The following is a 14,403-nucleotide window of genomic DNA, read 5'->3' as shown; positions in this document are numbered from 1 at the left end:
AGGATGGTGTCGGAACAAAATCTGATCTCTAGACATTAGAGGTAAATCAACATATGTAAACATTTAGCATATTCTTGTTCAAAAATTGTCTAAATGTAATTGGCAACATCCATCCATCCATCAGACTTGAAACTGAAACTTTTACAGATGCAAGTCTGTGCGACTTTTACACAACTCTGTGTAAAAAGAAAAAAGAAAAGAAAAAGAAATCTGATATTCCATTTGTTACTGTCAGGATTCTGGACTGTCTGCGTAATGTTTTTGCTCCCCATGTGCTCTGCTACCTAGTTTTCCCGTGTGTTTGATTGTTCATTGTTTCCAAGTGTGTCTCCTTATTAGTTTATCCTCCTCACCTGTCTGCCCCTCGTTATCTGCCCCATTTAAGTTCCAGCCTGCCATTCTCCCTGGTCCGGTATTAATATGCAAATGTCGAAGGCTAAAAGGGGTCTCTTAAGCCATAAACCCCAAAGACCATCCATGATTTTACGCAGACGCTACACCCGTGTTGGAAAGATTAAAGACTGTGTTTACTGCGAATTCTCCTGTGTCTCCTCGTTCCTCACTCCTCAGTGTAGTACAACCGTGACAGTTACAGACAACTATAAAATTTGGCGAGCTCGGGCCGATTACTACATGCTATCTGGAATAATAAACTGATATTATATGGTTCATTTATTTTATTACAACAGAAGTAGCCTACCAGACATACATAAGACTAAAGGCCCCAACATAGACGGAGGGTGAACCAACTCCAGAGTAAGGCTAAAAGTAGTCTAAAGTTTAGCCTAATATGTGCATAGCCTATCACAAACCCTTTTAAGGCACATAGGCCTACCAGATATGGGTGCCATATTAAAAATATTTTATGACTGAATTTGTATTTAACATGATCAAAATTTAATAAAAACATTGTACATTGCAGTTTTATTTCCACTGCTATTCAAACATCTGATAAATTATATACAGAAGTCGAATGTAAACATTTACATTATCAAAGAACTTTATCACTGACTTATGTCTAGCGTGAGTTTAAACACTCAAAAAAACTCCTGTTATGATCATTGAAGCTGTGTGAAATGAATATCTTACTTACATTGTACATATATCTGCACTTTATTGTTTATGATGAGATCATTTGCAAGAGTGCAGAATAAAACTTTATATAAAAGGGGTGGTTTGCCCAAGGTGCCATATAAGTTACCGCCACTGTAACGTTTCGACATCACCAGCAGAAATTAATCTGGTTTTTTAATAAATTCGTGTAAACAGTTTTCTTGTGTTGCTGGGTAAGTGGTTTGCATGTTAACCATTAAAACAGCTTATTTTATTAACTTAATAAATTCTTTAGGCATATTTTTCATTGTAAATTCATGAAAACAAATGTAGTTAACAAATCGAACATAAAATATATAATAGATATGCTTCTAACTGTATTAGTTATTTTTGAAGCAATGGTCGTATAAATGTTCATGTATGTTCATATAAAAACACTTTATAGGGGCCAATTCTCACTATGAACTAGTTGCTTATTAGCATGCCTATTATTAATATATTGGCTGTTTATTACTTATAAAGCACATATTCTGCATGAGCATATTCTACACCCCTAATCCGTCCCAATACCTAAACTTAACAACTACCTTACTAACTCTTAACAAGCAGCAAATTAGGAGTTTGAGGCAAAAGTCGTAGTTAATGGTTTGTTAATAGCGAGAATTGGAAGTGTAACAAAAATATAATAGTAACCCAGAAACTATGTAAGCAGCAAATTCCATTATGTTGAAAAAGCTACAGGCCCCCCAAAGCCAAAGACCAACGCCACCCTAATTCATGTTACATTGACAGAAGAGGAATATGTATATGCTAATATATACACCACACCAAAAGCAAAATACAGGAGATCTTTTTAAATACTAAAAGTTCAATTAAATAAACAGAAAATGCTTCACTGACCATTTAAGTGTCCATTATTTTCTGTACAGAAATATTGCTCAAAATCATTCATTTTGCTAAATGTTTGCAGTAGCCCCTCACTGCAGAACACAAGATCCAGGGGGTGTGGCTGGATCCACATCTGGAGGGTGGAGATTGGTAGGTTTAAGGGTGGAGATGGGTGGGTTTCGGGATCAGGGGGTGGAGACGGGTAGGTTTAGGTATATGTAAGGTGGGAGGAGTTGGATCTGATCCAACCACGCCCCCCTGGATCTTGTGTTCTGTAGTGAGGACCATCTCAATGTTTGTGACACCTCTACAGGTGAAGGAGGTAAATGTGATCAATCTGAAAGCGCAACTCAAGGCCACAAGACAGAGCTGCTAGTGTAGGTGCATACAGTCTTTGACTGTGCAACAGTGGCGGCTGGTCAATAGGGGGCGCTGCGGCACCGCCCCCTCCAAGTCAGCCATAAAGAAGCATACTTCAACATGTTAAAAATAAATTAAATATATATTGCAAAATAATAAGGCAATTGCATTATTTAGTCATACTATTCGACTGGCAGTCATATTAGCACCTATTAAAAATCAAAACTCTAGAACGTTTGTTGTGTATGTGCGGGGCGCCGGACAAATGGGTGTCAATCCCTTTTCCACCAGCATGAACTAGCATGGTGCTAGTTCAGAACCAGTGCTATTGCCGGTTCGGAATTGGTTCAACTGGCGAGGCTTCTAAGAAGCGGTTTGCCTTTCCATGGGCGAGAGAGCCACCACAGAGCCAGGTCTGACGTCACTGAATACGTCTCATCTTTCCCAGTAACACTAGTGTGGTCAGTGTTGAAAAACCTTTCTGTGAATGAACACACATCTCCTCAGGACATTGTGTATACCATTACTGTTCTTGTATATTGTCTTTTGAATTGTATACTGTTTTATGTGTGTGTTATGACAGATCACTAGTTAATATAACCCCACCGATACCATGTTTGGTCTCTTTGAATTTGTCTTCTGATGATCTAAACGAGAGTGTATATTATATGTTGGTACATAGGCAATATATTAGTGTTCTAAGAATCTTTAGTAATTTTGCATCAACACCCAATCGAGTTCCATATGCAAATTACCATGCTCTCACACAAAGGGTCATAAAACTCCCCAGTATTTCCAACCTCCCGCTTGGAATTTCAGCCTTTCTCATTGGACAAGCCCATCCTGAGAGGCGTGAATCTTCTCAGACCTTAAAAGGCTCACGCACAGTTCCGCCCATGTTTTCTTCTGCTAAGTCTTCTGCTAAAACCTTCTGATTGCGGCCCGTGTGGAGAGCCTGAGCCGGTGCAGGCGTGCCCGGTGGGCTCCAACACATAGCCAGTCTGTCTGCAGTTCTGTTATACTCTGAGAAGATGAGGATGTGAGCTAGAACGCTTCTGCAACCCCTAAGTTCCTGCCAGGCCTCGGCCTTGACTTTCCACTCACCAAAGATCCTAAGATCTCAGCTGATGTCTCTCTTAGCTCTTTCACTTTCCACTGGAAAGAAACTCCCAATCACCATCGAGTCAGAGGCTTCGGCCTTGTCTTTACATTCACCAAAGATCCTAGGGATGTCTCTCTTAGCTCTTTTTCACTTTCCACTGGGAAGAAACTCCCAATCACCATCGAGTCAGAGCATCTTTGGAGTTCATCACTCTTCAAACCCGGAAGAAGGTAATCGCGACTCCTACACCACCTCCAAACCATCAAGACTTTCATCCGAGACTGCATCCGTGCGCTCGTTTCAGGCCAAGGCAATGCAAGTATCGTACATTTAACTAAACGAAACAGAGGTTTAGTATAAGCTGTAGACCCCGTTCTCAAACGGTGCTGATGGTTTCACTCAGGTAGTTAACTGACTCTTTTCATAGCTTCATTCTCTGTTTTTTCCTGATGCTTAGCTCTTTTTCTCACTTTCCACTGGGAAGAAACTCCCAATCACCATCGAGTCAGAATATCTTTGGAGTTCATCACTCTTCAAACCCGGAAGAACGTGATCGCAAGTCCAAAACCTTGAAACCATCAAGACTTTCATCCGAGACTGCATCCGTATGCTCGTTCCAGGCCAAGGCAATGCAAGTATCGTACATTTAACTAAACGAAACAGAGGTTTAGTATAAGCTGTAGACCCCGTTCTAAAATGGCGCTGATTGTTTTACTCAGGTGGTTAACTGACTCTTTTCATAGCTTCATTCTCTGGTTTTCCTGATGGTTTCATCCATCAAGTCTCATTTGCCCTTTCCCATGTATGAGTGATTGTTTGTTTGTTTGTTAGACTAGTTTGTGTTAGTGTTTAGTTAATAAAACTCTTGTGCACAAATTACATGAGTACATTCTGATTCTGCCTTGCAAATTAATGTTCCTTTTCGATTTTGATCCTTACTACATGCTCTAATGCATTAATACTGTATGAAAGTATTTTCTGTGGCCATGGAAATATCCTTTCCTAGAGATGACATGAACTTACACTGAATGTTCGCTGGACGAACAGATTGGTTGATGGCAATTTAATTCTGCTACAGTTACTACTGGCAGCTGATATAAATAATTGTAATTAATCATAATTAACTGTAATTATTTATATACATTTCCCTTTTGAGCTAATTTGCTACAGAATAATGCAATACAATGGACAGAATTTGAAATCTGAGACTTTGTCTCATATTAAAAGTACCAAAGCACAATGCTTATTGCGATATATTGGATGGGAAGTGCCCTTCAACGTTCCGTCCATTAACTGAAAACAGGCTAGACTAATCGATTCTTGGGATTTAAGAATCGATATCGTTCCGTAAAAATGATAATCGATTAATATCGAGATATCGATATTTTTTACCCAGCCCTAGTTGCCACGGGTTGTTTTTTATGTCCGTGGGTTGAAGCGACTCCAATAACATGATATTTATCCCCTGGAACCCTGAGCGCGATAGCACCAAACACAACAGGCTTGTTTGAGATGCATCGGTGCCATGCAGATCGATCGGCACACAACACCAAAGCACAGCGAAAGCGATCCAAAAGCATAAATTGTCATCTGCTTTCCAATCACTCCCACGGCACACCAACCGGTCCACGTAGCGCCGATGCAGCCCAAACAAGCCTAAACACACAATTAACAATGGTGGATATTGCATTGCTATTGATGTTCATGGCTTTGCGAATCTACATCGGCATCCAAACACTGTGAATTCAATGTGTTCGTGTTTAGCTGCTATTTCAAAAATGGCGGTCAAAAGTTTCTTTTTGTCTTGTTGGTCATGGTAACCCCGCCCCCAGCCCCTGACTCAAGCGGTTCTTACTTCTAGACCAGCAATGTTTTGATGCTACATATGAACCACTTTTCCTGGTTCGGAGCTGGTGCTTTGGGTGTCGAAAGACAAAGAACCGATTTGAAACTATAGGCTCTGGCTCCGAACCAGTAGTGATGGGTCGTTCTTGAACGATTCGTTCTTTTTGAATGAATCTTTAATATGACTCGGGAACGACGAGTTGTCTCAGCTAGGGATTCGTTCATTTCGTGTTGACCACGCATGCACAACATCCAATAGGTTCTGTACAGGAAACAGAAATGATTAGTTCACCTCTTGAGTCCTCGGGTTCGAGTCGTTCGTTCATCACGTGACAGCCCCATATAGGCTAGAGGCTATGCAGTCTGTACCGGAAAGAGAAATGATTAGTTCATCTCCCGACTCTTCGGATCCGAGTCGTTCGTTCTTTTGTCAAGTGACGTTAGAGCAGCAATGGATACAGAAATTACTAGTAACTCCCAACTGTATTGTATCTAACTAATGTGGTTATTATATTTTATTGGAATATCAGTTATCTGTATAAATTATAATACACTATTATGACAAGGTAATGTTTAATTTACTATATTATATATATTTATTACATTTTATATTATCATCTCACACATGGATTGGCATTTTCTATAATGTATTTCTATAATAAAAATACATATCTGATATGACTTAATATATAATTAGCATCAAACAAACAATATAATTCTTATTCTCAAGGATTAATATTAAAATATCTAAAAACCACTAGAACGGTATTATATATTTTGCTGACTTGTGTACTTTATCCCAAATGTTTCGAAGAATGTTTAAATCCAGAGAAATAAGCAATTTTAACTAGTGACACGGACCGTGTCCATAGTGTCATTGTGTCGCCTGCCAATGACGTCATACACCCTTGATTTCCGGTTTTGTTTTGTAGAAAACATGGAAAGACGCTTTAATATGTTATGCATTTTATTAGACCGGTGACGACCGCACAGAGTAGCATTATAACAGAACTTTCAAATGTATGTAGTATGATAAAACAGCGCTGCTTTACCCCGAAAGGAGCGGAAGCGGTAAACTGTGGCATAATAAAAGCTCCGCTGCTTTCGAGCCGTGTGTCATGCTCGTTCAGCGGCTTTCCACCTCACTCTGCTTCATTCTACTACCTTAATAAATCTTTAATACATTAGCCCATCCATGAACATGATTTCTGCCCCAGTCCCGTCGGATTGCATCGGCTGTGGGGATGAAGACCACAACTCCCATGATTCCCCACTCAGCCACCGCGTCATCAAGCTACGCCTTTGTTTCTTTGTTTGTTTTGAATACGCGCCCTCTAGCGGCGAAAACTTACATACTGTGCCTTTAAAGAGTAAACGGAAAAAAAGAAAAATTATTGCACAACCATCAATTAGGTGGTGATATGCACTAAGCACGTAAATGATAATTGAACAAAAGAAGAAAGAAACAGCATGGCGCGCTTTTTCTTAGCGTCCGTTACCAAAGTGACTCGTCGATTCGTCTGTTGAGAATGTCTTGAGTCTTAATCGTATGAGTAAAATGAGTAAAAACTCAGGAGATGAATAATCATTTCTCTTTCCTGCAAAGACTGCATAGCTTTACCTTAAGGGGATGTGACTTGACTAAAGAAAAAACGAGCCGAAGACTTGGGAGGTGAGGTGAACTAACAGACTGCACAGCCAGCTAAGCAATGAATTAATCATTTCTGTTGGTCTTGGTTGCATTATAGTTTATATAATGTGATCAATGTTTGAGTAAATAGATGTGTTAGGGAATTTAGATATTAACACGTAACATTTTAATTATATTCTGCTGAAATGAACGAAATGACTTGAAAAAGGATTCGTTCATTTTGCTGAACGAGATTCAAAGATCCGAGTCACTAAAATGATCCGAACTTCCCATTACTACGAACCAGCACTCAAACTGCCTTGGTGGATAAGGGGTAGGTCCAGAAACTTTTCAAACACATGTGACTTGAGGCTGATTGGCTTGTTTTGTCCTCGGGGCGCAGACCCTCCCACTTTTGATTTTAGCGAATCAGTATCGTTTTTATGTATTTTGGTCTCATGTGATTGGATATCTCTTCCGAAATTAAAGTAAATTAGATTTTATCTTTACAAAAAACCCTTTAAAGGCACAATATGTTTATAAAACATATTGAAAAAAATGTTTATTTAAATGTAGCTAAAATAAATTGATTGCAACCACTTATCTTAAAACATTTTTAGTAAATTCAATGAATCATTGTTTTCAGTATAGTTACTAGTTAAGTTACTAGTTAATATATTATTATTCACTTATAAATAATTGAAATGTCAACATTGTACTATTATCGCACAGCGTTATAAATACTCCATGTGTGTCAGAGAAGACATCTGTCTACACCCTCACGAGTCAGCCCTTACACTGCAGTACACACTACAAAGTATTCAAAGTTGGTTGTGTAAACGCATGAATAAATAATTTACAAAGCTTTCTGCATCCCCTATTCTAAAGTGTAAACTACTCATCAGTTGTAAATGTTTTACAAACCTGCCGGTTACAGGTTGTGTGTGTGTACACACTGGGGTGAAAGACACACATGGAGTATTTTTAACGCTGTGAGATAATAGTCCAATGTTGACATTTCAATGATTTATAAGTGATTAATAATATATTAACTAGTAACTTATTAAACATTTACTAAGAATCTGTTTGATTATTTCATGATATGCTATTTTTTAAGATAACTTGTGACAGATTGTTAAATCGTTAGCATATTACTTAATCATTTGTGAACGTACATGTTTTGTAAATGATTAGTGGGGGAAGGGTCCATAGACCCTCATAGTTGTTTTGTTGATTGAGGGGTGTTACAGAGTATTTGTTAAATATAACTAAGAAAATCGTGTGTCTGATTGGTCCAGACGCTACAGCATATTACTTAATAATCATTTGTGAATGTATAGTCATGTTTTGTAAATGATTAGTTAATCATCATGTAATCACTTGTAAATTATTTATAACTTAATCTACAAAACATAGATAAAAATATGAACAAATCACTTATTAATCATATCACACATAGTTATGTTTTGTAAATGATTAGTTCATAATTAACTAATCACTTATAAATGCCCTACAACTGAACGTTATTATAAAGTGTTACCGCTAATGATTTATTAACGTAGTAGTATGAAGCAGAGTGAGGTGGAAAGCCGCCGAAGCGAAACGAGGCCGCTGAACGAGCGTGACACACGGCTCGAAAGCAGCGGAGCTTTTATTATGCCACAGTCGACCGCTTCCGCTCCTTCTGGTCGTGCGTATGTGGGGTAAAGCAGCGCTGTTTTATCATACTAGATACATTTGAAAGTTCTGTTATAATGCTACTCTGTGCGGTCGTCACCTGTCTAATAAAATGCATAACATATTAAAGCGTCTTTCCATGTTTTCTACAAAACAAAACCGGAAATCGAGGGTGTATGACATCATTGGCAGGCGACACAATGACACTATGGACACGGTCCGTGTCACTAGTTAAAATAGCTTATTTCTCTGGATTTAAACATTCTTCGAAACATTTTGGATAATGGAAGTACACAAGTCAGCAAAATATATAACACTGTTCTAGTGGTTTTTGGATATTTTAATTAAACAAATCTTACATATTGTGCCTTTAATGAGGCATTCAAATGACGGGGGAAAAATAAAATAAAAACAAAGGACAATATAATTTACTCCACAAATCTAAAAACATGAACATGTCCACAAATCCATCATCAACAAAGACACAAAAAAACTATTTATAAAATGTTTTAAAACCCTCTTTGGAACAAAATGTTTGAATAAAGTTTAAAAGTGCATTTAGCATCATTTATCAGCAGGTGGCAGCAGATGATCGTTTGTACTCTAGAAAAAAACAACACCTTTGCATTTGTTGACATCGAACACTTACTGGTTCCCTTTGTGCTGTATTAATATGGATTTTTTTTTTTTATTGTATTAATACTGTAAAATTATTATTATTAATTATTTTTACAGGATGAGAAATACGGGAAAAAAACGTTTCTCAGATGTGAGAAAATTGCTCAGAGAGAATTGGTTTAATTTGAATATGGCAATTTACATTAGTTTTTCCATTTGACTTTCTACTGTTTTGACAAGCTAGTGGTACATATTCTAAACTCTTATTACTTATCACACAACATATCATAGCCTACACATCATAGCCTACACATTTTTTTCAACCATTTCGGCATTTTCTCTATAAATTTTCAACATACACTGAACAAAATTATAAACGCAACACTTTTGTTTTTGCCCCCATTTTTCATGAGCTGAACTCAAAGATCTAAGACTTTTTCTATGTACACAAAAGGCCTATTTCTCTCAAATAGTGTTCACAAATCTGTCTAAATCTGTGTTAGTGAGCACTTCTCCTTTGCCGAGATAATCCATCCACCTCACAGGTGTGGCATATCAAGATGCTGATTAGACAGCATGATTATTGCACAGGTGTGCCTTAGGCTGGCCACAATAAAAGGCCACTCTAAAATGTGCAGAGTTGCGTATGAGTGAACCCATGAACCACTTCTGGTTGCCCAGTTTATCATGTGACATGAAAAACCACGAAATTGTACTATAAAAAATAAAGAATTCAGGGCCAGATGTTGTGGGTTAAACAAAAGATAACTTCCATTTAACACAGATGGCTATACAGTTTAAAAAATGTGTAAAGACATTCAGTACTTTCAACCTATCACGTCCTACCTTAAAAATAACAAAATGAGCTTATGGTAGATTTAAATCCACCTCCTTCTCCTGACTGATAACACTACTCTTGCCTGCTGGTTTTTATAGACAGCTCTAACGAAAACACTTTTTCGATTAATTAATCAATTAATTAAATAATTACATAAATCAATTAATTCATTAAATAATGAATTTAGTTCATTGTGTGTTAAGGGTTTGATTATACTTAAATAAAACACATAACACAAGCACTAATATTTAATAATATTTAAGTGTTATTATTTATTTAAAAAAAATTGTATTTCTAAAAAAAAAAAAAAACATTTCCATTTGTTTTGTAAGTTTGGTCTGAGTTCTTGATGCTTTTACAACGTTTTCACCAGCAGGTGTCGCCAGCATGTGCTGTTTCAAGTGATTCGAAACATCGAATCATTTTTCAAAGTAATTGATTCAATGCTTCGAACAGCTTTGTTTCTCCCGTCACTAATTGTGACAGTGTGGAGTTTCACAGAAACAGAAAATAGTGTAGTTCCGCGTAGCAAATTAAGGTGGAGAGCTGTCATGAGTTTACTGCTTATGGCTTAATGCAATTTTCAGTTCTGAATGCAAACCAACAGTTGGACTTTTTGTAGCAGAAAACAATACACAGTAATGTTTTATTTACTCATTACATCTATCTCACAATTTTATTTATTAAATGAATATACATATTGATAACCAACCAACAGTGCAAAAAAAGCCTAATTACATTTTGTACTGAAATAGTTTGTTCATATTTGTTTTAAAAACATCATCAAGACAACGGTTTGTATACAACTCCATTTCCACCAATAAGTATATATATATATATATAGGCCTATAGAATAGAATAGAACTTGAACCTTTATTTAGAAAAGCTCTCCAGTGTTCTCACTGACCAACTCTAATTTGTATTTTGTAAATATAAATACATTTTGATTTTGATGGGTGCAAAACACTCCAAAAAGCAAAACATTCTTTAACATATACTTTTTATTAAAGTTTCTGTTGTTTTTTTAGTGGGTGGGTGGGGGGTGATACCATCGTAACAGTCATTGACTGCAAGATGGGTGTGCAGATGAACAGCGTGGGTTAGAGTGTTGAAAGAACATACTGGACTTATCATTTGTGTTTTTTGTTTATTACATTTTATTTGCTTTCATTAATAAACATCAATGAACATTCGCAACAGGACTGCATCTTATTCCTGCGAGTCAAGTCGGAACAGCATCTCCGCAAAACAAAACAAGAGTTTTACCGGTCTTATTCTCCTCTTGAGATCTTATCAAATATTTAAGAGCTAAACCGAAACCTAATTCACTGTTTGCGTAGGATTGAACATTTCCGAGGAAAGGAAACTTATGGTTCTGTTGGAACATGATATTTCATGTCCCACCAAGTGTGTGTGGGTGCAGGTTATGCTAATGAACCACACCTGTAATACTTTAACGGATATTTTGTTGTAACAAAACCATATATATATATATGTGAAAAGATCATAGAAACTAATATTGGCCAAGTTTTTCCATTAACATTCATCCTCACCACTGAATGGAGGTAATACCTAAATCATTCTACAAAGTATAAGAAAGACTTTCTTTCTTCTGCAGAACATAAAAGATGCTTTAAAGAATGTTGGGGCCCAAACAACATTGAACCTATACTGGCTTTCATTTTATGGACAACTAAAAAAAAATACACACACACATGCAAAACATAGAGACACTTTTCAAAATATCTTCTCTTGTGCTCCACAAAGGATAAGTCAAACAGGTTTGGAAAAAACATGAGGATGAGCAACTGATAACAGAATGTTCATTGTGGGGTGAACTATCCCTTTAAGAAGGTTGGTTTGAGCAGATTTATACATTCCTTGTATTCCTTATTAAAATTGCCTTTTTCATTAACTCCCGTGTAAATTATGCAAGCTGAGGTTTCTCTTTCTAGTAACCTATACTTGTTTCAACTTTCATTTGCTCATAAAGACCCTCCCCTTTAAAAAGCTATAAAAAGAGCATTGAAACAGACGTTATTTCATTCAGCTCCTGATCAAAGATGGATCTGCAAATCTCAGTTTTTCTTCTGTTCGTACTCTTCACTGCAGGTACAAAGACTAATAATATGTGTAATGTTATTGAGTACAAACGCAGATTATTGATGTCTCTCTGTTTTATTACTAAAGGACACTCTTTCAGCTGTTATGAGTGTATGGGTCTGACGGGTTCTTGTGCGGATCAAAAAGTAAAAACATGTCCCAGTGGAACTTCTAAGTGCATGAGTTTAACAACAGCTGTACAAGCTGGTAAGTCCAATATGATGGATTGAAATTCACTGTTATATTTGACCGATGGAGATGCTGGTGTTTTTTACTGGTGCTGCTTCACTGGAAATGTAACTTCTCACAGAACTGCTAATTTCATAACAGAATTTATGATTGTAATAATCACAGAATACTCTGTTTAGATTTCTGCGGTTTAATTTGTTTTTCTCCGATTGTTATGCTAACAATATAATTTGTATTAAAATTGAATCAATATTTGAAATAAGAAAATGCTACATTTTGACATTTATAAATATATTTTCTGTCAAAATAATGTTGAACTGGTCTTTCCTGAATCACTCTTGTTTTCAGGTGGCATTAGTGCTAAAGTGAAGGTTAAAGATTGTGCTGCTGACTGTGCAAGTGGATCTATGAACATCGGCATTGGAAAGACATCTTTAGCGTGCTGTAACACAGACCAGTGTAACGTCCAAGACGCTCCAGGTATTGTGTGATTTACTGACCATATGCAAATGATTATCTTTAAGGTCAACACTAATTTTTCTTCCAAAGGACATTCAGTCAGGAAATACAATGCAGGGTGCAGCTTGTCAGCTGTGAATTGATTGAATGGAGCAGTTAACAGAGTGTTATTTCATTAGATTTTATATTTTGCACAGAAAATAAAATAATACATGTTTTCGTCCTGTAGACCCCTCTAATGTCCCCAATGGAAAGACGTGTTACTATTGTGATGGACAGAGCTGCTTAAACACAGTGAGCTGTTCAGGGAGTGAAGACCGCTGCTTTAAAGCAACAGGTGAGAATCTGGAAAAGAAAGAAGTCATGATTTTTATTGCTCTTATGATTGAGCATTTGATACAGATCACATTTACTCATTTCCAGCTTAGACTAACCTGTGTTTTCTTTCTTTTCATCAGGGAGTTCTGGAGGCCAGTCAGTGGTTGTAAAAGGCTGTCTATCTAAATCTAGTTGTGATGCTGCAACATCAGTTGGTGATGTTCAGGGTGCCTCGTGCTGTGAGGGGAACCTGTGTAACGGTGCTCAGAGTGTCACTCAGAGCTTCCTGTTCCTCTGCTGTTCTCTGCTCTCCTTCATCCTGCTGCACTGAATCCAGCAGCTCTACACATTCTACAATGAGACACGCTGTACTGAATATAGAGCTGATATTTTCTCTGTACAACACATCTTTTGTGTCCTGATATGATTTATTTTTTTTGCTGTGACATTCTGATGTGACATTTCTTTAAATAAAATACTACATTACCTTGTTTCTGTGGTTATATTTAATATAGCTTGTCATGCTGTAAAAAAGTCATAAATATATATTACAGAAATAAAAATGTTTTATATGACCATTATGTTCAGAAGAAACATGTATGATAATTATTTCATTATGCAAACAAGAATATTTTTTTCTTTCTTTATTTTTTTTTAGTTTTAACAATATTTGGATTCCCACGATCAGGAATCCTGTTCAATTATAGGTCATGAAAGCAATAATTGAGATATTGATTAACTAGATATTGTGTAACTATAGCATGAAAAGTCAGAAGTATAATTGTAATACATCATGCGATCCACATTTCACAATTCGATTTCACAACTAATGCCGTAAACTATACATGAAACCTTCTCACGTGACTCATTACTATAATATTAATATATATTTATTGCCATTTGTCTGTAAAGGTTAAAATTAACAACAGAGCCCAAACTATCACATTCAATTGCTATTTATTTTCAGATATAATAATCAACACTCAAACAAAAATTGTACATGAACATTTAAATTGCACATAAGGCAGGTTGGATGAAGGCATGAACTGATCTCCCTAAACGAGAAAAGCTGAAAATGTCTGCCAAAATACTGAAAGTAATTCACAACAATGAACTTGATGATATCAAGACAGACATTAATTTTACTGAATTCATGAAAAAAAGTTTGTCTGTTTTTTAAATTAGATTTAAATATACTGTGGAGCATATATTTAGCAATATATTCCATTCTAGAGTACTTTTTTATAACAAACGAGCTGTTGACTCTGAATCACTTTACTGAGGTAAAACTAACACTGTTTTATTGACATCTTTCAGAGATTG

General features: G+C 36.5%; 1 protein-coding gene across 1 annotated transcript; it reads left to right on the top strand.

Annotated features, from left to right (window-relative positions):
* Nucleotides 1-12,015: 12,015 nt before the first annotated feature.
* On the top strand, nucleotides 12,016-13,645 carry LOC107719167 (prostate stem cell antigen-like). The gene is made up of 5 exons (XM_016526539.1): nucleotides 12,016-12,123; nucleotides 12,202-12,321; nucleotides 12,652-12,783; nucleotides 12,992-13,099; nucleotides 13,221-13,645. The coding sequence occupies exons 1-5, from the start codon at nucleotides 12,075-12,077 to the stop codon at nucleotides 13,409-13,411; spliced, it is 600 nt and encodes a 199-aa protein (XP_016382025.1). The 5' UTR covers nucleotides 12,016-12,074; the 3' UTR covers nucleotides 13,412-13,645.
* Nucleotides 13,646-14,403: the final 758 nt, after the last annotated feature.

This window comes from Sinocyclocheilus rhinocerous, unplaced genomic scaffold (genome assembly GCF_001515625.1).
Source record: "Sinocyclocheilus rhinocerous isolate Xijiao unplaced genomic scaffold, SAMN03320098_v1.1 scaffold1472, whole genome shotgun sequence".
Lineage (NCBI taxonomy): Eukaryota > Metazoa > Chordata > Actinopteri > Cypriniformes > Cyprinidae > Sinocyclocheilus > Sinocyclocheilus rhinocerous.
Note: the sequence above shows the minus strand (reverse complement) of the source record. Positions and strands in the feature narration are given on the sequence as shown.